This window comes from Fusarium fujikuroi, chromosome FFUJ_chr07 (assembly GCF_900079805.1).
Source record: "Fusarium fujikuroi IMI 58289 draft genome, chromosome FFUJ_chr07".
Taxonomy (NCBI): domain Eukaryota; kingdom Fungi; phylum Ascomycota; class Sordariomycetes; order Hypocreales; family Nectriaceae; genus Fusarium; species Fusarium fujikuroi.
In genome coordinates, this window is record NC_036628.1 from 521,608 (window position 1) to 542,469 (window position 20,862).

Sequence of the window (20,862 nt, forward strand, 5' to 3'; positions counted from 1 at the left end):
GAACTCCTGGTGTAAAAAAAAACGATAAGCAGGGCAGCTGACGATACCGTAAGATGCCGAGTCTACCGGTATAACGTAGAGCCGGTTTGGCTGGCTGAGGTGGTGCTTTGCTTGTCTTGTCTCTTCTGGGAGGTAGCCCAGGGGCTGGCCTATGGTTTTTCCTCTGTGATTGTTCGGTGGTTGTTGAAGATTATGCTGCCTCTGCATAAAAGATGGTATGAAAGGACTGAATAATTAAACGCGCATAACGGAATCCGCGTATTCCGTTTATTCAATCACATCAATTGACGTAGGTTTCAGGGAAGTACGGAGTAGATATAAGAAAATAAATATAAATAAAATACCCCTTTGTTTAGGGCTGTATTGGTTCAGGCAGATACTTTGTTGCCTTATTGAGTCTCCATACCGTAAATAGACGGTAAACCTGGCGCAGAGATCCAAAGGGCAAGGTTGATATAAAGCTGCCTGACAGGAAAATCGCTGATGCATTCCTTTGAGTTTCACATGGTCGATATGCTAAAATCGAATCTTCTAGCTGAAACTGACCAATGAGGACCCCCTGGACCCGAACTCGAGCCATCGCTGGATAACTTAGCGGCGGACTTTTGTCATCCAAGTCCGCCGCAACGGACCAAAGCACCAGCCCTGCCCGATGACTCAATCTGGATCAGAACTGTTACCGTATGCAGACTGACGGACATTAAATACTTAAAACCTTGATCCGATACTATCCCAAAGGGTTTGTAGTTTGGCACCCTACGTCAGACCTTTCATACTGTACATACACAACCGTCTAAAACTCTTGATCAGATATTTTCGTAAACTTCGGATGCTCCGGAAGGTTAAGCCACTTAAACCAGGTAGACCACCTAGCCTCTCCAACCCAAACGCTCAGTAACGCTCAGTAACGCTCAGTTCACTACCTATAAGCTCTTCTCCGCAGCCTTTCCGTGATTCTCTGTGTTGCTCACTCGTCGGGTTGTGGCAACAGCCCGGTCCCATATGGTTTTCGTATCCTTGTCTATGTTTCGCGTCCTGATGATATGCCCCCACGGACGTGATATCACCGAGTGTCCGGTGAACCTATCAGGCTCTGAAGAGTGGTAATTCATCAAAACTGACTTCTATCATGATCTGCCGCATTAGAGGTCTTGTGCCTGATTCGGGTGGGCGGGTTATTATCGTCCTTTCATCCTAGGCCAGCTGACCATTATGCAAACTGGCATGATCCTAGATTAAGCAAGGACGTCGCATCGATCGTCTGTGTATAGTGAATTCAATGCCAACTCATCATAATCACGGTAAGCCCTATGAAACCGTTCAACGGCAGTTGTCTACTTGACGTCTTCGGAGTCCGGTTAGGACTTCAGGGTCACTCCGATTTGTAAGGCAGGCTTGATGTGTCAAACAGCCTGTCGAAACATAGAATACCTCTACTATTCGTTTAGACGGGTCAACGGCTAGCATCCGAGTCGATCCGATGACGGCATCTGGTGTCGGTATCTTGTTTCAAGAGCGACGACCTTGAGCAGCCAGCTTTACTCGTTACTATAATTCTCATATCATGGTCGTAAGTGACGTGATTGTATACCGGCTCCATGGAACGGACTCGGGTTGCGGCATGGCAGGTTTGACTGTTTGTATTGATCACTCTGAAAACATGGACCCCAGCTCTGGCCCAGAATCTCCTTCGTCTTTGTCCTCGGGCGCTTTTTCCACTGGTACCAAAGACGTTCTAGCTTTCTTGCGAACAACTCGTCGATGAGTTGAACTCTTCAAATGCTGTTTCCATGCTTCCTCCGTCATTAACACCGTGTGGCAGACTTCGCATGTACGTTTGCATGGTGTTGCTTTTGGTGGTGGGTTGCCAACTTGGGTCAGAACTTCATTAGCAATTGACGAAATCTCAGTCGGCAATGGACGTTCTTCTCCTTTGAGGAACTGCTCTGTCAACTTTACAGCCGGCTCAACGACGTTCTGTCCATACGCAGAGACATCCGTACTGTCTAGGAGATACATGTTGTTCATAGCTTCTGGGCCAATCTCTCGTATCCGCGGAATCTGCTTCAGTCTGATCCAGCGAGTCTGATAGACGGCATATCGTCTCGTTGCCGACTTCATCTCTTCAAGTCCTGCGCTCTTCAATTCCTCGAGCTCCGCAGCCTCTCGTCCCTCTTCAACAGCAGACAAGTATGGCTCGAATTGCTTATATCCAATTGACTGCCATATCCCCTTTGTCATGTCGAGTCGTTGGCCTTCTGCTTCCCTTTTATGCTTAAATTCGTAAAGTTCTCGGACTTCATCCATGAGTCCACTCGACTGCATCTTATCGACTCGCTTATCGAGACGATCTCGCAGGACATCTCGTTCCGAGTAGACCCAGAATAGCAGATTCTCCCAGGGCTCCTTGTTGGCGTCTTGCTGTGCTGCTTCTTTTCGAGCTTGTTGCTCAGCATAGTATTCGGATGCTCTTTTGCCGCTCCGAAGGTAAATCTCCAGGGATCGCTGGATCTTGCGACGATCCTTGGGGTGCCATCGATCGGCCATGACAGGGTCAACCTTTCGTAGCTCATGGAGCATAACTTCGCCTGACTCTTGAAGAATCGGGAACGACTTGGACATATCCAGGTCTATGTCATCCAGAATAACCTCTTTGAAGAGTATAGGGTCGACATAATACTGTGAACCACCGACGAGGATGGGCAATCGTCCTCGGTCACGAATCTCTCGTATTGTCCGAGTCGCTTCCCTCTTGAAATCATCAACATCCCATGGTTGCTCATCCAAAGAAATATGTCCAAGAAGATGATGAGGAATACCACGCCGTTCTTCAGCGGTGATTTTATTGGTGATGATTGGCAGTCCATTATACAGCTGCATAGCATCGGCATTGATGATTTCACCATTCAGCCGAGTTGCAAGTTCAACTGCCAACTATATCCGTCAGAGCCATTCTATCATGGGTGAAGCCACACTTACATCCGACTTGCCCGTGCCCGTTGATCCTAGCACAACCACCAGGGGTTCTGCTGAAGGTTTTCTAGACATTGTAGTAACATTTCGCCTGAGAAGAGGACCCAGGCGACGAAGCATCTAATATAATAAAGCCATAAATATTGATACCGATACTTGCCCTTGTCGGTTTTCCACTGTGAATGAACAATATTGAGTCAAATCCTCAAATGTTCCAGAACAGGCAAAGCGGAGTCATTTGACGGAAAAATTACGGCGGGGATCGAAGCTTAGCTTCAATTGGTCTCAGAGGCTGAAACCCCTTTGTTCACAGCTAGCAAGCTCCCTATAGGCTAACATAGGCACATTTTACCTGGAGAAGCTCAGGGAATGGAACCTTAGCTGGAGCTCCCATCTCGAGTCGCCCCTGGAGGTCACGTGCCTCTCCACTCCCAATATTGGACACATCTACAATTTGGGCACATTGAAGCCAGATCGCCAACCTCCGCCCCCCCCAGCTCTCCTTTAATTATTCTCCCATCGACCCTTCAAATCGCCTGGGCTCTTCAAGCTCAGCATCTTCCTTTTCTTTCCTTCTTTCTTCCCCTCATTGGATGAAATAGTCCAATTCTTGTCCTGTCCCTTTAGTATCGTTGCCCACCATGAGTTCCCGTAAGTTGTTCTCCTTGTCTGGAGCTGAAAGCTCAAACCATTTGAGCTCGCGCGACATCACGAAATGGCGCGCAATTGCCAATTGGTATCGCGATCATCAGACAAAAAGCTAACAGTGGCTGCGCCCGATAGTACGATTCCTCGATCTGGTCAAGCCGTTCGTGCCGTTCCTCCCAGAGGTTCAGCAGCCGGAGACCAAGATCCCCTTCAACCAGAAGCTCATGTGGACGGCCCTAACCCTCCTCATCTTCCTGGTCATGAGCCAGATGCCTCTCTACGGTATCGTCTCCTCCGACAACTCGGATCCTCTATACTGGCTGCGAATGGTCATCGCGAGTAACCGTGGTACACTGATGGAATTGGGTATCACCCCCATCATCTCCTCTGGCATGGTTTTCCAGCTCCTTGCTGGCACCCACATGATCGACGTCAACCTTGACCTCAAGTCCGACCGCGAGCTCTACCAGACCGCCCAGAAGCTCCTGGCCTTCATCCTCTCCGCCGGTACTGCTACTGTCTACGTCTTCTCCGGTCTCTATGGACCTCCCTCCGACCTTGGTGCTGGTATTGTCTTCCTCCTGATCCTCCAGCTCGTTGTTGCCGGTATGATTGTTATCCTCCTCGACGAGCTCCTCCAGAAGGGCTACGGTCTTGGCAGCGGTATCTCTCTGTTCATCGCCACCAACATCTGCGAGTCCATCATGTGGAAGGCTTTCTCTCCCACCACCATCAACACTGGCCGTGGTCCCGAGTTTGAGGGTGCCGTCATTGCCCTCTTCCACCTCCTCATGACCTGGCCCAACAAGCAGCGAGCTCTCCAGGAGGCTTTCTACCGCCAGAACCTCCCCAACATCATGAACCTCCTTGCCACCATTGCCGTCTTCGCCGCTGTCATCTACCTCCAGGGTTTCCGCGTCGAGATCCCCGTCAAGTCTTCTCGCCAGCGTGGTGCTCGTGGATCTTACCCCGTCCGCCTGTTCTACACCTCCAACATGCCCATCATGCTGCAGTCCGCTCTTTCTTCCAACGTCTTCCTTATCAGCCAGATGCTCTACTCCCGCTTCTCTGAGAATCTCCTTGTCCGTCTCTTCGGTGTCTGGGAGGCCAAGGATGGTTCTTCTCAGCTCCACGCTACCTCTGGTCTCGTCTACTACATGTCTCCTCCCCAGAACATGAAGGAGGCTCTTCTCGACCCTATCCACATGAGCGCCTACATCGTCTACATGCTCGGTGCTTGTGCTCTCTTCTCCAAGACATGGATCGAGGTATCTGGCTCCAGCCCTCGTGATGTTGCCAAGCAGCTCAAGGATCAGGGTCTCGTCATGGCTGGTCACCGTGATCAGTCCATGTACAAGGAGCTCAAGCGCATCATTCCTACTGCCGCCGCCTTTGGTGGTGCCTGCATTGGTGCGCTCTCTGTCACCAGTGACCTTTTGGGCGCTCTTGGTTCCGGTACCGGTACTCTCCTTGCTGTCACGTAAGTTTCTCGTCTTCAATTCTTAGGCACAACACTAACAAATTACAGTATCATCTACGGTTACTTCGAAATCGCTGCCAAGGAGGGTGACATGGCCGGTATGAAGGGCATGATTATGGGCTAAACAGCCATTTCGAACTAAGGCACGATTGATTCCGCCTTATGTTGTGGCCCGCTAAGACGGGCGTTTGTGTATCAACAGTAAAGAGGAAGAAAAGATAAAATAGTTAACATGTTTTTGTTTCTTTTTGCTCAACAAGCCGGAGGAGTCGGGGCAGTGATGTCATCTTGGCTGGGAAGGAATTGGGACGGTCATTAAAGGCTGTCGTGTCAATATTAACAAAAATAGCTCAAGAGCTGTCATGACGGGTTGGTTGGAGTGGGACGCCATGTCTGAAAGCCACGTGTGTGGTACGGATGAGCTCCGTTGTAACTCAAGAACGATCTATGAATGACATATATTTAATGCCAATTGTGCAACGTCCGATTTCGCTTGACTGTCTGCAGGGTAGTTTACCTAGGAATGAATAAGAGATGACTGTAACCCTACTGTGCACCGTTATAGGTACACAACCATGGAGTAAACAGTATCTACACCAGAGTCTTGTTCACGGATTGTCTCAGCACTGCAGGTCTCACCGGTCCTGCAGAAGTGAGGCCCTCGCGTCACGGTCCAACAGGAACACACCCAGCTCAACTGCAAGGTCATCAGACTTCGATTGGTCAAAGACGTTGAATGTAACCGCTTCACGGCATTAGAACGTGGGGGAACCGTTTCTCCCCAGGGACCTGGAGTAACGATAAGGAACGAGTATATTAGCCGGCGGTGAGGGATAGCGAATCACGAAAGAGGGGATTGTGATCAACCCGACGGTTTGCATGTGTTGAGGCTGAATGCACGACACATGTCTTGTTGTACCAAGGTTGTGTTGCTCGACAATGTGATTGTTGCAAAGATTGCGATGATAGCACGGTATATATAGAGCCTCAATGGCGTTTTTGACGGTTGGCAGGTGAGAAACAAAGTTATAAGCGATTGGATGAGCCGTATATCCTGCATATGGTACGGAGGTTCGTCTTAAAAGTCTTTGCTGGCGCTAAAATCACACTAAGTGGGGCAAAAGACTAGATACCTATAAATCTTAAATTTTATACCTATTTACCCCTGCCTTCTTTATATTTATTCCTACCTTTTAAAGCTATAATTTTTTAAATATATATAGGAATTCTCTCTATTTATACCTAGATCTACTCCTGCAAAAGGTCATTTTATGTAGCCTCTTACTTATAAATAACTTCCTTTTTATTCTTTAAGGCGCCTTTTTTTATTATTATTCTCTTTATTTATAGCCAGGCAGGCTTAATAGTATTTAAATCTGGCAAATTTAAACACTAAAGAAGTCTCTAAACTCCTTTAGTATTATATAGAAGCTACTATATATAGTATTTATAAGCAGGAGCTTAATCTTCTTATATAAGGATATTTAATCTTTCTTTTTTATATTTCTTTATAAAAAGAAGTAATCTTAAAATTAGGATCTTTATATAGTATTGCCACTAGTTAATACTGCCTTTTCCCTCTTTTATTAGCTTACTATTAGCCTTATTTTAAGACTATATAGGCTTCTTGCCAGGTAGGTTATAAAGCCCTAGCCTTTTTATTCTATTTTTAAGCTTCTATTTCTCTTTTATAACCAGCTTAAACTCTTTATTTATTGCCTATATTACTTCTTTAGTAGCCTTCTTTTCTTTTAAGGTCTCTAAAGACTAGTAATAATAGGGACCCTTTTTATTATATAAAAAGTAGGCCTAAAATATAAACTTACTAAAGCCTTTCTATCTCTTATAAATATAGCTATAGAGAAATCGCTCTTTAGGCTGCCTCTAAATGCAATAGCCGCTGCAGCAATAAAGAAGCACTATAGAAGTCTTATCTAACCAAATTATAGCTTTCTAATCTTTAAGGGTTTAATCTTTATAAGTAATATACCATTTTAGGCGCTTTTTCTTTATTGCTACAGTTAGTCTAGGCTTTCTTATTAGCTTTATTTTCTTATATCCTGCTAATTTAAGGATTCTAGTAATAGTTATAGCTAAGATTTTAATACCTTAACTGCTAAGCTTACTAGAGATATTAGTAAGTGTTTTTTCCCTGCTAAATTAATTTATATTAATTTTAGCGATAATTAGGCCTTAATTTTCCTTAATTTACTTTAAAGGCTGCCTAGATTAAGCTCTATCTTTAAGCTAAACGTTAATAAGCTTAAGGGGATATTTATTAGGCTTAAAGCCTCTCTTAATTATATAAAAATATATTTTATTAATTATATATTTAGAGATATCAGTTAGAAGGTAGATTTAAGGTGTAGTTTTTACTCCTCTATAAGGCGCTTTTAACGTTACCACTAAAGCCTAAGTTATAATATCTATTTTTATATATAGTATCTTCTTTATAAGGTTAAGAGGAAAAGAATAGTATAGAAATCACTTATAGAAGATAGCTAATAAAATCAGTAGGGATACCCTATTTAAGTTTATAAGGGTGGTTGCTGATCCCTGCTTGCCGGCAAAGACTTTTGAGACGAACCTCCGTAGAGCTACAGACACAATTGTGATGGGTGCGCTCAGACCACAGGGTGGCATGTAAGCTGTTGAAGACATGATCCCTGTCCACAGAGACGCAAGACTTCAGCTCATGTGGTGTTGTTGTGGAGATGGTTCTTTCTAGGGTAGTCTGTGATGGTGATTGACTGGAACGTTTGTCGTGAATTGCATGATATGGTTAGGATGCAATGGTAATTATTGATCAAACAAGGAAGAATATGTTTGACCTTTATGGGTGATCTTTGTCTGCTATAATCTATCTGGGTAGATGAAAGAATAATCACGAGCCTTGAATGGGGATACTCCATAGCCCGCTGGTGTCTAGACAAAGAATTCTCGTCCAATGTTTGATGACAGTCAATGCAATCAATTGGGTATTAATCAGGCTCTTTCAATTAAACTTCAATTGTCAACGATCACGACCCAATATCACCGAGTCTACCATACAGGTACGTGCGTGGAAATTAGTCTTGACTACTGGCATTCTACTGATTCAATACTGCACCTCCCTACGCGTGAACTTACAATGTTTACCACTCCTTGACCCTTTAACCTCGCCCTTTATTTATTCGAGTCAGTCCATCATTTTACAGTCTGTCGGTATTAATTCCGAGGCAATGTCTCATAACGTCACGACTGATACCTGTTAGATAAGGCTGTCGGAGCGGGTTACCTGATGTAAAGGGCACTTTTGTAGCGGTCGGTTAGGTATCTTCAAGTCTGAACGCTAACTGGGTCTGTGTGGTCAGAATACCTTGTCTAGACATGTCTGAGTTTTGGCTCAACGTCGATATCCTTGTGACCTTTTACAAGGATTGTTCGCTATCAATCAGTAGTATTTGAATGTGCAAACATTTGTAGCATTCAATTGACATTCAATTGATTGTGTTGATTTGAGAATCTGACACCTGCTTGAAACGGAGTAGACGATGATTGTCCCCGCAGCCCCGTCATACAGTATAGGTAGGTATAGAACTGGGGTAACATACAGATTGCTCGCATCATTAATTGCTAATGTTTGTCATGACGACTTGTGAGAAATTTGTAGTGGGTAAATGGGTCCAAAGGATGGATCGTTGAGGCTAGAGGTTTTCCCAGAGTTAATTCTGTACGAAGAAATAGTCAAGGAATAACCCGATGCCACTAAATCCAAGGCTTCCGCAAAGTTGCAGAGCAGGGCAACATTGCATTCATCATCTGTAGGGATCGCATCGCATCGCATCGCAGCCATCGTTACCTCACCTACTGAACTGTACCTAGCCTAGGCCATCGCTGCCCCACTAAAGCTTCATAGCTTGCATTTCACTCCCTGGACACCGACACATGCCCTCCACTTTCCTCTCCCCCCGGTGCATCCAACAAGAGTAAAGTCTTGTCCTGTCTTGTCTTGCGTGCGTGTGAATCCATAACGTATCTCGGACTTGTGTTGTTTGGGCCTGGCCTAGTCTTCCCCGTTCGTTCGGTTCGGTTTGGTTCTTCTCTTCAACGGCCGCCGCACTCTTCGTCTCTTCCTCCTCTTTTCTTAGTTCCTGCAAGTCACGGTCAAAACTTTTTTTGTTTCGACTGCATTCTTCATCTAATACTTCTATTGGCATCGGTACCGATATTCTTTCATTTTTTAGTTTATTGCAGAGTATTCTTTTGGTCCTTTCACGCTCTCTACAAAGACGTCATTCGTCGGAGAGTGTTCAGAGTTCGCATACAAACTCTGACGGCATCTGATCGATGATCAGCACGAAATCTGCGACCTCGGCATCATCATACGGTTCGATTGAGCGCTGAACGACTCAAAAGTTGCGATCGCAAAGAAGCGCAACTGCGGTCTTGAGATTGCAATTCCTGTCGACCATCCAGGTTCTACAATCGCTCACGTCACGCCACGCCACGCTCTATCAATGGTGCTTGCAAGTAACGCTTGACCGGGATTATTGCGACAAAGCCCCGACAAGACTGCACAATACCTTGACTGCCTCGAGACCTCCGGCGCCGCAGCCACCGCTACCGGTCCGACGCACGCGTGCAACCCACCTTGGGTCTTGATAATCACCTGCCCGAGCCCGTTATCTGAGAACTCTTTTGACGCACAATCCCGTCAATTCATTGTCGCGACATCTCGAATCCTTGCTTTCCGCCTCTGCGGCAGTCCCCCACACCAGTGAGCTCGACACGAGCATATCTCTGAAACCATGGGGTTTGCGCAGTGCAATGGAACTATATGGGAGATTGATGACTTTAGCGTCTGCTTCCGAGTAGAGTTTGTGCTCCCTTGTCTTGACCCCTGCGCTGTGAAAAGCTTGCTGACCGTTTTTCTTGTACTACTCTAGCTACCTGCAGATTCTACTGCCTCTGATCGCCCTGTTCGTTTCCGTTGCGCTTTTGGCCTGGACAGGCATTTCCCGCCTGCTAAGCTCCTGGTCCAAGTCCAAAGCTAGGTATCAACAGCTTGCAAGCGAGGACCGACGCCACAGCCATACCGATCTTCCTCCCGAGCAGGTTGACGATTCTGACGACGATGATGGGCTTGAGATTAACGGTGGTCGATTGGCCCTTGTCAAGACCACTACTCGTGGTTCTATAGTCCAGGCCGACACACCTACTGGACAATTGGTTTCGCAGGTCGTCGAGGAACTTGCCATCGCTGGTCTCATTGCTGTGAACATTCTTCAGCTAATTGAAGGCAGCAAGGGACGTCACAGCCGCCCTGCAGCTATTACTGGTCTACTGATTTGGATCTACGTTTTTATCCTCTCGACTCTGCGTCTGGTGCTTGGTGCTCTGAAACGGCGTGGTCCTCATCTCTGGAACCATACGGCTTTTCTCTACGGCTTCAACTGGGTTCTTTCAATCTTTCTTTTTCGATCCGCCTTCCTCCAAGATGACATCAGCCGAACGGACAAGATCACGACGATTGTGGAGTTTGCACTTATTACACTCCTTTTCTTAATGGCAATGACCACTAGAAAGGGCAACAAAACAGTACGCTTGGAATGGGAGGACGGAATTGAACCCTCGCGCGAACCATTGGCCAGTCTGTTTTCTCTGGCTGTGTTTGGCTGGGTTGATGCGATTGTCTACAAGGGCTGGAAGGCTCCAATGGAAATGGAGCATGTCTGGAACTTGTTGCCAAAGGACAAGGCCGCTGCTGTTATTGCTGATTACCGCCAGATGAAACGAACTGGTTCTCTTGCGGTGCATCTGCTCAAGTACTTCAAACGGGACTTGCTGATTCAATGCGCCCTCGCCGTCCTCGCCGGCCTCTTTACGTTTGCGCCAACCCTTCTTCTGAAAGTGATTCTCGAATTCGTGGAAGACTATAATGCAGGATTGGAGAAGAAAATCGATACACAACTACCGATCAATGTCATCTGGCTTTATGTCATTGGCCTTCCTGTAGTCGATTTAATACGTTCATACGCCGATAACCAAGCTCTCTGGATTGGTCGAAAGATCTGTATCCGTGTCCGAGCTCTTATTATCGGCGATATTTATGCCAAAGCACTTCGCCGCAAGGCTTCCACGGGCAAGGACAAGGTGCTGCTTGAAGATAAAGTTAGCCCTCCAAAGGAAGACGAGACACAGAATGGGTTTGTTGGAAAGATTAAGCGGGCCTTGAGCATGAAGAAGGACGATAAGAAAGCTTCTCCCAACGATGCTGAATCTGCCAACGAGAGCATCAAGGACGACAAGAAAGACGATTCTGGTGACGAGCAGGCCAATCTGGGTACCATCATCAACCTCATGTCTATCGACAGTTTCAAGATCTCCGAAGTCACTGCGTACCTACACTTTCTGTGTGCTTCCGCTCCTACGCAGCTGGTCATTGCTGTCGTACTTCTCTGGCAGGTCATGGGCCTTAGTGCCATCCCTGGTATCATCGTCATGGTCCTTCTCCTGCCTGTCAACTACGGTCTTGCTCGGGGTTTCACCATCACTTCGAAGAGAATTCTTGCAGCCACCGACAAGCGTACTAATGTAACCAATGAGGTCCTGCAAAACATTCGCATCATCAAGTACTTTGCCTGGGAACAGCGATTTGGCCGTATCATTGACGAGAAGCGTCAACTGGAACTCAAGGCTTTGCGTTCGAGGTTCATGGTCTGGGCACTGGCTGTAGCTATTTGGAACTCCGTGCCCGTCCTCATTACCTTCTTCTCGTTCCTTGTTTACACAGTCGTCGAGAAAAAGCCCCTGAAGCCATCAATCGCCTTTACAGCTATGTCACTCTTCATGCTCCTCCGTGTCCCGCTGGACCAGTTTGGTGACATGTTCGCCCACGTCCAGGAAACCAAGGTTTCCATCGATCGTGTGGAGGACTTCCTCCAGGAGGAGGAGACCGACAAGTACATTCAGCTTGGCTTGGATAATGTGGATGACGAGGGTGTCAGGCGAATTGGTTTCAGCAACGCCACTCTCACTTGGGGTAGCAAAGACACTGTTGCTGAGGACAGTGCCCGTGCTTTCCGACTCATGGATCTGGACATTGATTTCAAGATCGGTAAACTGAACATCATTGCAGGCCCTACAGGTTCTGGAAAGACATCCATGTTGATGGGTCTTCTTGGTGAAATGACATTGCTAGAAGGAGGCGTTTACTGTCCTGGTGGCCGCAGCCGAGAAGACGTTCATCCTGATCCTGAGACTGGTCTCGCCAACACGATCGCCTACGTCGCGCAATCCGCTTGGTTGGTTAATGCAAACGTCCGCGAAAATATTCTCTTCTCTGCGCCATTTGACGAGCAACGATACCGCAATGTCATTGTGGCTTGTGCACTTGAACGCGATCTCCAGATTCTCGACCACGGCGACGAAACACTGGTCGGAGAGAAGGGTATCACACTTTCTGGTGGACAGAAGCAACGTATTTCTCTTGCTCGTGCCCTCTACTCCAACTCTGCTCATCTGCTACTTGACGACTGTCTCAGCGCTGTTGACTCGCACACCGCGCAATGGATCTTTAGCAACTGCATTCGTGGACCCCTCATGAGAAACCGTACTTGTGTCCTCGTCACACACAACACGACGCTTTGTGTTCCTTCTTCCGATTATGTGGTCCTTCTTGAGAATGGCCGAGTTGATATCCAAGGTCCTTCAGCTGAGGTTATTGCTTCCGGCAAGCTTGGCGAGGAGATTCAAAAGTCTCACCCCGGCTCAGCCAACCCCTCGCGCATTCCTTCTCGTGTTCCCTCAAGCGTCGGCGATGACGAAACCACTGTTAATGGCCAAGGAGATGCTCTCGATGGTGTTGATAGCTCTAAGAAGGACGCACAGAACAAACCCAAGAAGGATGCCATGGAAGAAACCAAGGCTACTGGGTCAGTCAAGTGGCCCGTTCTCAAGCTGTACCTTCAGTCCATGGGCCCTTGGTGGTTCTGGATTGTTGCTCTCTTCGTCTTTATTTCTCAGCAGGTCTCCGGATTGGCCACCAACCTCTGGGTACGTGTATGGGCGAACCAATACGTCCATGGTACAGCAGAGTCAAAGGTCATGCCGGCTATGTACTCTTCTACAAAATTCAACGCTGTCGACTTTGCCAATGTTGTCCGACTTGGCTCTGCGGAAGACCTGAAGCCTCTCGATGGGTCCTTTTCTACGCAAGACCACCCGCATGGGGTCAATGCTATGTACTACTTGACCGTTCTCGCTGCTATTGGAATTGCTGGTGCCCTGGCAGCTCTCTTCAGAGATCTCTGGATCTTCCTGGGTTCCTTGACGGCATCGAAGGGCATTCACGATCGGTTGATAGCCTCTGTCACGCGAGCCAAGTTCAAGTTCTTTGATGTCACGCCACTAGGCCAATTGATGAACCGATTCAGCAAAGATCTGGAGGCGGTTGATCAAGAAATTGCACCCGTGGCAATTGGAGTGATTAGCTGTGGCATTTCTCTAATGATGACGGTTGGCCTCATTGCGTACATCACACCCAAATTCTTGTACGCCGCTACTGGTATTGCTCTTCTGTTCTACCTCATCGCCTCTTTCTACCTCCGAGCTTCTCGTGATCTGAAGCGTCTTGAGGCAGTTCAGCGCAGTCCCCTGTTCCAGCAATTTGGAGAGACATTGAGTGGTATGACAACCATTCGAGCGTATGGTGACGAGCGACGATTCATCCGGGACAATCTGGAGAAGATCAACACTCAGAGTCGACCCTTCATTTACCTGTGGGCATGCAATAGATGGCTGGCCTTTAGGGCTGATCTTGTGGGAGACTTGGTGGCCTTCTTTGCCGGCATGTTCCTTATCCTTAACCTTGGTAAGACGGATGCAGGAGCTGCGGGTATTTCCCTGAGCTATGCCTTGAGCTTTACTGAGAGTGTGTTGTGGCTTGTCCGCCTTTATGCCATTAACGAGCAAAACATGAACTCTATGGAACGAATCAAGGAGTATCTCGATGTCGAGCAAGAGGCGGAGGCTGTCATTGAGAACAGCAGACCTCCAGCAGACTGGCCTCGTAAGGGGTCGGTCGAGTTTGTGGACTACACAACAAGTTACCGAAAGGAGCTCAACCCTGTCTTGCAGAACATTACACTCAAGATTGAGCCGCAAGAAAAGGTTGGCATCGTTGGAAGAACAGGTGCAGGCAAGAGTTCTCTGGCCCTGGCGATTTTCCGAGCGCTAGAGGCAGACAAGGGCAAGATTCTTATCGACGGACTTGAGATTGGCAGCATTGGTCTGCAAGATCTCCGAGAGAACATCACCATTGTGCCTCAGGATCCTACGTTGTTCCATGGTACAATTCGAAGCAACCTGGATCCATTCGATCAATACACAGATGATCAGATCTTTGCGGCGCTTCGACGAGTACAGCTCATTGGTCCCGATGAGCCTCTAACATCACCACCTACGCCTACACAAACCCCTGGCTCGCCAAACTCACCAACTGCCAAGACCAACAAGAACATTTTCTTGAATCTTCAATCACCAGTCGCGGCATCAGGCTCGAACTTGTCCCAAGGACAGCGCCAGCTTCTGTGTCTTGCTCGAGCCATGCTCAAGTCTCCCACAGTGTTAGTCATGGACGAAGCCACAGCCTCCATCGACTACGCCACCGACTCAAAGATTCAAGAAACAATCCGCGAGCTCACAGGCACCGTCATCACAATTGCCCATCGACTAGCGACCATTGTAGATTACGACAAGGTGCTGGTTCTCGACAAGGGCGAGGTGGTGGAGTATGCTCACCCATGGGAACTCATCAACAACAAGGATGGTACATTCCGCAGCATGTGTGAGATGAGTGGTGAGCTGGATGTTCTCCTCAAGGCGGCGAAGAAGAAGTGGGATTCTGGACGCTTGGTGGATGTTGATCCATAGGAGGAGAAAGAGAGACTACCGCGTATAGAAGAGGAGGATTAAAAGTATGAGAGAACGGGTTCCGGGATTCAGTACATGTATATTTGTGGCATGAGCCGTGGACTTGAATAAAAGTATAGAAGGCGTATGCCTATAATTATGAGTTGTGAGCATTGACTGGTGCTGATGTCTAAAAATATTGTGTGGCGTGAGTCTAAACGCATCATGATATTGTTGTAGTCGTAATCCAGTGTCATCAAGTGAAGCCATCGTCAATGCCAAAGTGGGTCCAGAAAGTGGATGAGATCTTCTCCGCAATTCGGCGTCGAGATTGCATGAACCGATACGTGAATAGTTTAATACGACGTCAGCTATTAATGTGCATACAGTGTAGATTATGTGTCCGTTCATATAAATGTTTCAATAACTGCATTACCCCTGCTCACTCAATACAGGGCATGCATACCTCTCAGGCAGCACCAGCTTCACTGACAAGGGCAAGGTACGTATCTTGGTCACTGGGTTCGTTGGCCTTGACGACTTGACAACATAGCATCAACTCTAGCTCTTGTCTTATAAGATAGTTTCATTCGCTTGCTCGTATGCCCCCCTCTTGCCTACTGTCTTTTTTTCTTCCCCCCTCATTTTTCTACCGCCGACTTTTTAGCAGTGCTTCACAGCCAATACTTACGTGTACCGCTGTGGCGAGGTCAAATTGGGCACGTGCTCATCACTCCATCAGGATCTAGAACTTGACCAGCATCTCCGACTTTTTATATATATCGTTCTTCATCAACCCGTCAAGGGCGGTTAAATCTCTTCGCTGTTGGGATATCGCCTAGAATGGCATCGCAGCGAACGTCGCAGACTCCTCCGCACTTGGACTCGGAGAGCGTGACGAGTGGGCAAACGTCTACTTCGCAGATGCCGATGCATCATTACCCTGAGGATCAGCGACAACAGCAGAATGCAACGCCTTATACGGACCGCTCAGAGGATGATCCGCCTCCGAGTTACACTGTAGTCGACAATGAGGGACCTCACGCGAATCCGTTTGACCTGCTGCCCACAAGCTCATCCTCCCTTGGTCTGCATCCCTTCAAGGGGACTTCCAACGACAAGGTAGTCTACTATCTCGACAAGCGTCTTGATACAGATCCTGAATTTCTCGAGCAGCACATCTCAGAGCTCGCCAAGGAACCACCAAGACCATACGTCCGCATCCAGGGTCTAGACCGCAAGTCCAGCAAGGATGGGATCGACTTTGACATCCACATTGAACTCACGCCCCTGCTGTATCAAGAGATGGCAACTCGTCGTTCGTGGAGACGCATACGCGCCGTAAACAATTTCGACAAGGTGCGCCGCGGGACTGCGACTATGACACGCGCACCGGGATTTGGAGGTAGCGGACCGCCCGAGGAGGGCACGCCGGGTGTTGCGCAATGGTGCTATCGATACTGTGCGAGCAGAGCCGGTCTAAAGGTGTTTGTTCTAGAGCGGCGCTTGACGGGCTGGGATTTCGCCCTCGTGGGGTCTAGACTGGAGAGTCTGGTGCGGGGGACGGGATATCGTGGGGAAGTCAACATTACGTTTCCTACGACGAATGCACGCGTTGAGATATACAACCGCTGCCTAACCAATCGATGGCGCCTCACGCGATGGATTGTTCTTCTCTTTTATCTTACGCTGCTGTGGATATTCACTTGGCCGTGGGTGTCGCTGCGGACAAGGTGGTACGAGACGGTATTCGTGGAGTGGTCGCTAAGTCGTCCTGACAGACAGGGAACGCTCCGGTATGCATGTATGAGTGAAGATCAGTGGTTCAGACTCTGGCGACGGCCCATTGAGCAGGCAATTCAGACGAGGCGACGAGGACGCTTGAGCCGTGATGATATCGTGGACGAGTGTGTGGCGCCCGGGGCTGAAGATTCCGCAAGGGGGATGAGAGCGGGATTGGAGGTATTGCAACGAACGTTTGGATGGGGAGGAGATGGAGAGGGGAGTGGACGACATTCGCCTTGTATTTGATGGTGTTTGGGTTGGTGTTGGGGCATTAGATTGAGCTCGCTCCTGGGTTTGCATGGAAGCGTTGGCGTATCAAGATTGCATTTCCTTGCATTGATTTTTATTTATGATTCATGATAGTTATTCCCAACTCAAAATGTTAGTCGTTTGTGTTTGAGCTGTCGTTCTGTGTTTGTTGTGCAGTATTGAAATGAACTTCTCATATTGTGAATTAGACCACCACACAAACGACATCACTAGGTTAAAAGGAACCCTGATGATAACAGAGGGCCTAATAATCTCATGATATACAAGAGCTAAACGCTCAAGAGCAAATTGATTCCCCCATCTGATAATTAGATATGTACTGGCGACGTCAATATTTTGAGCAATGGTCTAGGGTAACTACTCTCTTATCTTATCAGCCCCTCCACCCCACCAATGTCGCTCACTCATCATCTACACATCCCTTACCAATCTCATTCATCAAGTACTAGACTTATACTGCCGTCACTCTCTCTTTCGGCATTCATCGCATTTCATTTTACAGAAAAAGAATAAAGGCTTGCATATACAGCCGCCACGATGACTGAAGCCGAGATGAGTTCCAGCTCAAGAAGAATACTGGCTGTTGCTCTTGAGGATGAGACAGCAGTTTTGTCAAAGTTGGTGAAAGGTGAGTTTACTTTGTTGAGATGTCCCGGTGGTCATCTACGAAATACACACTAGCACAATTCACGACAACATTCACTAACACGTCGCAGACCTCACAGGATCAGCCCCAGAATCACCAGATCCTTCCCTCGGCATCGCAGGCACAACTCATAGCCTCGCCCTCAAAACACCATACTATTCCACTACAGTTCCCATCTGGCTTGACCTAATCGCCTCACCTTCTGAATGGTCAGAGTCATTTCTCTCTCCCGAAGCCGCCGAAGTGCTCGCCGTGCTAGGGGGTGTAGTGGTAGTCTTCACCGCAGGTCCGATTTCATCGTCCAAGGATCACCCGGCAAAGGAACTAGTAGAGCACATCGGCAAAGTCCTGAAGAAGGGACTGGGGGGATGGGAGTGGGATGGCGTAGGACTAGCTATCGGCGTGGGAGGAGATGGCAACGAAGAGGAATGGGATGAGATCTGCGCCGAGGCCGGATTGGAGTTTGTGTCTCTTGGGGGAAAAGGCGACACTGGTCGAAACGAATTTGGCGGTATGTTGAATCTGTCGCTCACAGCAAGTTACTAACAAGGGCAAGAAAAAACAGGAGTTGCGCGAGTAAAAGAAGCCCTCGAAGCAAATGACTGGTCTCAACTCGAAGCACCACTATCGGATTCCGAGTTTGGTGACTTTGAAACGAGCTCAGCCAAGGCCGATGAGGACGACAAAGAGTTAGATCCTCAAAAGATGGGATTCGGCTTCGACAAATCAGACTTTGAAGGTCTACGACGCGCCATATGGGAGTCCAGCCAGGATGTTGATGAACCCTCAGAATCCAGCAAGGCAGAGACCAGCAAGGAGGGTGCTTCTGGGGGAATTGGGCTAGAGGACCTGGATGAGGATGAGATCGCAAAGATCGAGAAGATGATGAGAAAACTCCAAGCTGTGAGGGAAGCTGGCGAGGGGATGGGAGAGGAACAGAGGAAGAGAATGGCAGCCAGGGCGGTGGAGGAGGTGATGAGAGATCTTTGAGCTGCATAGGCATCGGGCGAATCTCTCTAAGGCGAGGTGACTCCTGAAAATGTTTGTCGCATCATTTCCAGATCATGATGAACTCTAAACCTCCCATATCAGTAAATGATGCCCATACACCACGGCGACTCCCAGTCTGCCAAAGTTGACCCCACAAGTGGCACGATAGCTAACCTTGATCTATGCCGAGTCCTCTGCGGCCGTCAAGGCATCGACATAGCACGGCTCGCTTACCGTGCCGTTGCACCATGGTCACATCGTACAACTCAGATCGTGATCCACGGACCGGGTCTTACGTAGTACATATCCAATGCTGGCGAGACCCTTTGACTGGCATGTATGAGACCCAAGTCTCATGGCATTTGACAAGCACCATGATATTGGTAACCCAAAGTTCAGACACGCCTCGATAATGGTCTGTACAAACTTACTGACAGCGGTAACACTGAGTTGAATAGTCAAAGCATGTTGCAGTCTCAATCCCACATGTCTTTCCAGCACAGACACATCTCCCAATTTAGACAATATGCAGCGCATTGTGGCATCAGGTAACCCGCTCAACCTTGTGCCGTTATAGTAAAGTTTCTGTAGATCGGCATGGATCGTGACATCCAGATCACCGGACTCAACATCGCGGTGACATGCTCAATAGCTTGGTAGATAGCTTGGTGGTCGTGGGCGGTGTCGTAGCTTATGCAAGGGAGAGATTCTGAGATTCTTCCAAAAGTCGCGGGCGTCGACTAATATGTCATAGCTTGTTGTTAGTAAATAAACTTGTCCCCTTTCTTAAATCGACCGCTTGAATTGACGTGACTCGACTCATGGAGTTGATGATCGACTAAACGGGGTCACAGTTCAATTGAGGCCGGAGAGAAGCGACCCCGGGTCCAAGGGTCCACTGGTGATGCTGGTTAAGCCAGATTGAGACTGCGGTTGAGTCAATAGTGAATCCCCTGAGATGCCATGATAGACGACGTCAAAGATCTTAGACGCCCCCAGTTTGTTAGTCTGGTCCGTCCCACAACCCTTGTTTGGCGCATGTTGACCAAACAGGGGAGCGACTCACGTTTCAGCGCGTCTTGCGTAAATGTGCTCAGCCGGGGCTTCAGCTGTCCTTCAAAGCGGTGCAGCTGAAGGGCATGATGCTGAGAGCCCCATACCTGTTAGCTAGCATGAGCCGCCAAGCTTGGCATGTTACAAACAGCGTCTGAGAATTCGTATCATTGTCATGCCATGTCTGGACAAGTTATTCTTAGGATCTAGGGATGCTCTGAAGGGAGATATCTCCTGAGCGGTGCATGCCAACTCTGCAACAGATGGTGAGGACTGAAATCAAGTGGTCAGCAAACGCGCTCGACGCGCTGCCATCCCCGCCATGGATGCATATGCATATCGTCTCCAGTATGAACTTTGCCGCCATTGGTAGGATTCGTGATTCGCCATGCAGGATGCCGGCTGGACTTTTCGGATTTGGTCAGAGGATTGATAAGTCAGTGTGACTGCGGCCTTGGGTCGGCCAAACTCGATCGACAGTAGGGTTCGTCGAACGGTGCTCATTCTTGTCTGTGCTTTCTGACCTCAGAAACTGGGAGTATGAGAGCAAAAGTCTCTGGTGATGAGGTAAGACGACTAAATAGCAATGGTTGATTCGTGGTGCAATTGGTTTTGTTCATCAGGAATCCTCAAGCTACTTCGTGGTGTTGTTGTCGAACGCAAATCCACCAACCATAAGCTCTCATGATATTCCGGCATTTATGCAAGCACAATTCAGTGGGCAGGGTGCATGCTCTCAGCTTCAGGAATACAACTGCCTTGACCAGAGCTCAAAGAAAAAGGAGTTTAGGGCGATTGACCCCCTAGACTTGATCGGGTGAGGTAAAACTCCAACATTGGTGGACCCAATGGCATGTGGCCGCCTGGCGGAGACGTGGCTCGACGGTGGTTGGCTCTGTCATGCTGATCCTGCAAGGTATCATGCCCCAGATGCACCTCCAGGGGTCTAAGTCAGGGGTAGCGGTGCCAAAACTGGTAAGTATCAATTGACGATGAAAACAATTCGACATGCATCTTGTGTTTTCTGATCTATCATGTCGGATCTTTTATGTCACTCCGGACGCGCCCGGGAAAAGGCTCGGATCCGGCAAAAGAAAAGATGTCTCTGAAGCATCATTTTCCT

At 48.2% G+C, this 20,862-nt stretch overlaps 5 protein-coding genes; 4 read left to right on the plus strand and 1 right to left on the minus strand.

Moving 5' to 3' along the window:
• Positions 1 to 1,647: 1,647 nt before the first annotated feature.
• FFUJ_08948 (related to tRNA isopentenyltransferase) lies at positions 1,648 to 3,048 on the minus strand (the record flags this gene model as incomplete). XM_023580295.1 has 2 exons in its annotated part: positions 1,648 to 2,934; positions 2,980 to 3,048. The coding sequence occupies 2 exons, from the start codon at positions 3,046 to 3,048 to the stop codon at positions 1,648 to 1,650; spliced, it is 1,356 nt and encodes a 451-aa protein (XP_023433097.1).
• Positions 3,049 to 3,614: 566 nt separating this feature from the next.
• Positions 3,615 to 5,225, plus strand: FFUJ_08947 (probable endoplasmic reticulum insertion protein SEC61; the record flags this gene model as incomplete). XM_023580296.1 has 3 exons in its annotated part: positions 3,615 to 3,624; positions 3,757 to 5,101; positions 5,150 to 5,225. The coding sequence occupies 3 exons, from the start codon at positions 3,615 to 3,617 to the stop codon at positions 5,223 to 5,225; spliced, it is 1,431 nt and encodes a 476-aa protein (XP_023433933.1).
• Positions 5,226 to 9,891: 4,666 nt separating this feature from the next.
• On the plus strand, positions 9,892 to 15,016 carry FFUJ_08946 (probable YBT1-Vacuolar, `full-size` ABC protein transporting bile acids; the record flags this gene model as incomplete). XM_023580297.1 has 2 exons in its annotated part: positions 9,892 to 9,959; positions 10,030 to 15,016. 2 exons carry the CDS (start codon positions 9,892 to 9,894, stop codon positions 15,014 to 15,016), a joined length of 5,055 nt encoding a protein of 1,684 aa, XP_023433098.1.
• Positions 15,017 to 15,838: 822 nt separating this feature from the next.
• FFUJ_08945 (uncharacterized protein) lies at positions 15,839 to 17,026 on the plus strand (the record flags this gene model as incomplete). The annotated part of the gene is made up of 1 exon (XM_023580298.1): positions 15,839 to 17,026. The coding sequence occupies one exon, from the start codon at positions 15,839 to 15,841 to the stop codon at positions 17,024 to 17,026; it is 1,188 nt and encodes a 395-aa protein (XP_023433099.1).
• A 561-nt stretch (positions 17,027 to 17,587) lies between these two features.
• FFUJ_08944 (uncharacterized protein) lies at positions 17,588 to 18,686 on the plus strand (the record flags this gene model as incomplete). XM_023580299.1 has 3 exons in its annotated part: positions 17,588 to 17,678; positions 17,767 to 18,207; positions 18,253 to 18,686. 3 exons carry the CDS (start codon positions 17,588 to 17,590, stop codon positions 18,684 to 18,686), a joined length of 966 nt encoding a protein of 321 aa, XP_023433100.1.
• Between the last annotated feature and the right edge of the window lie 2,176 nt (positions 18,687 to 20,862).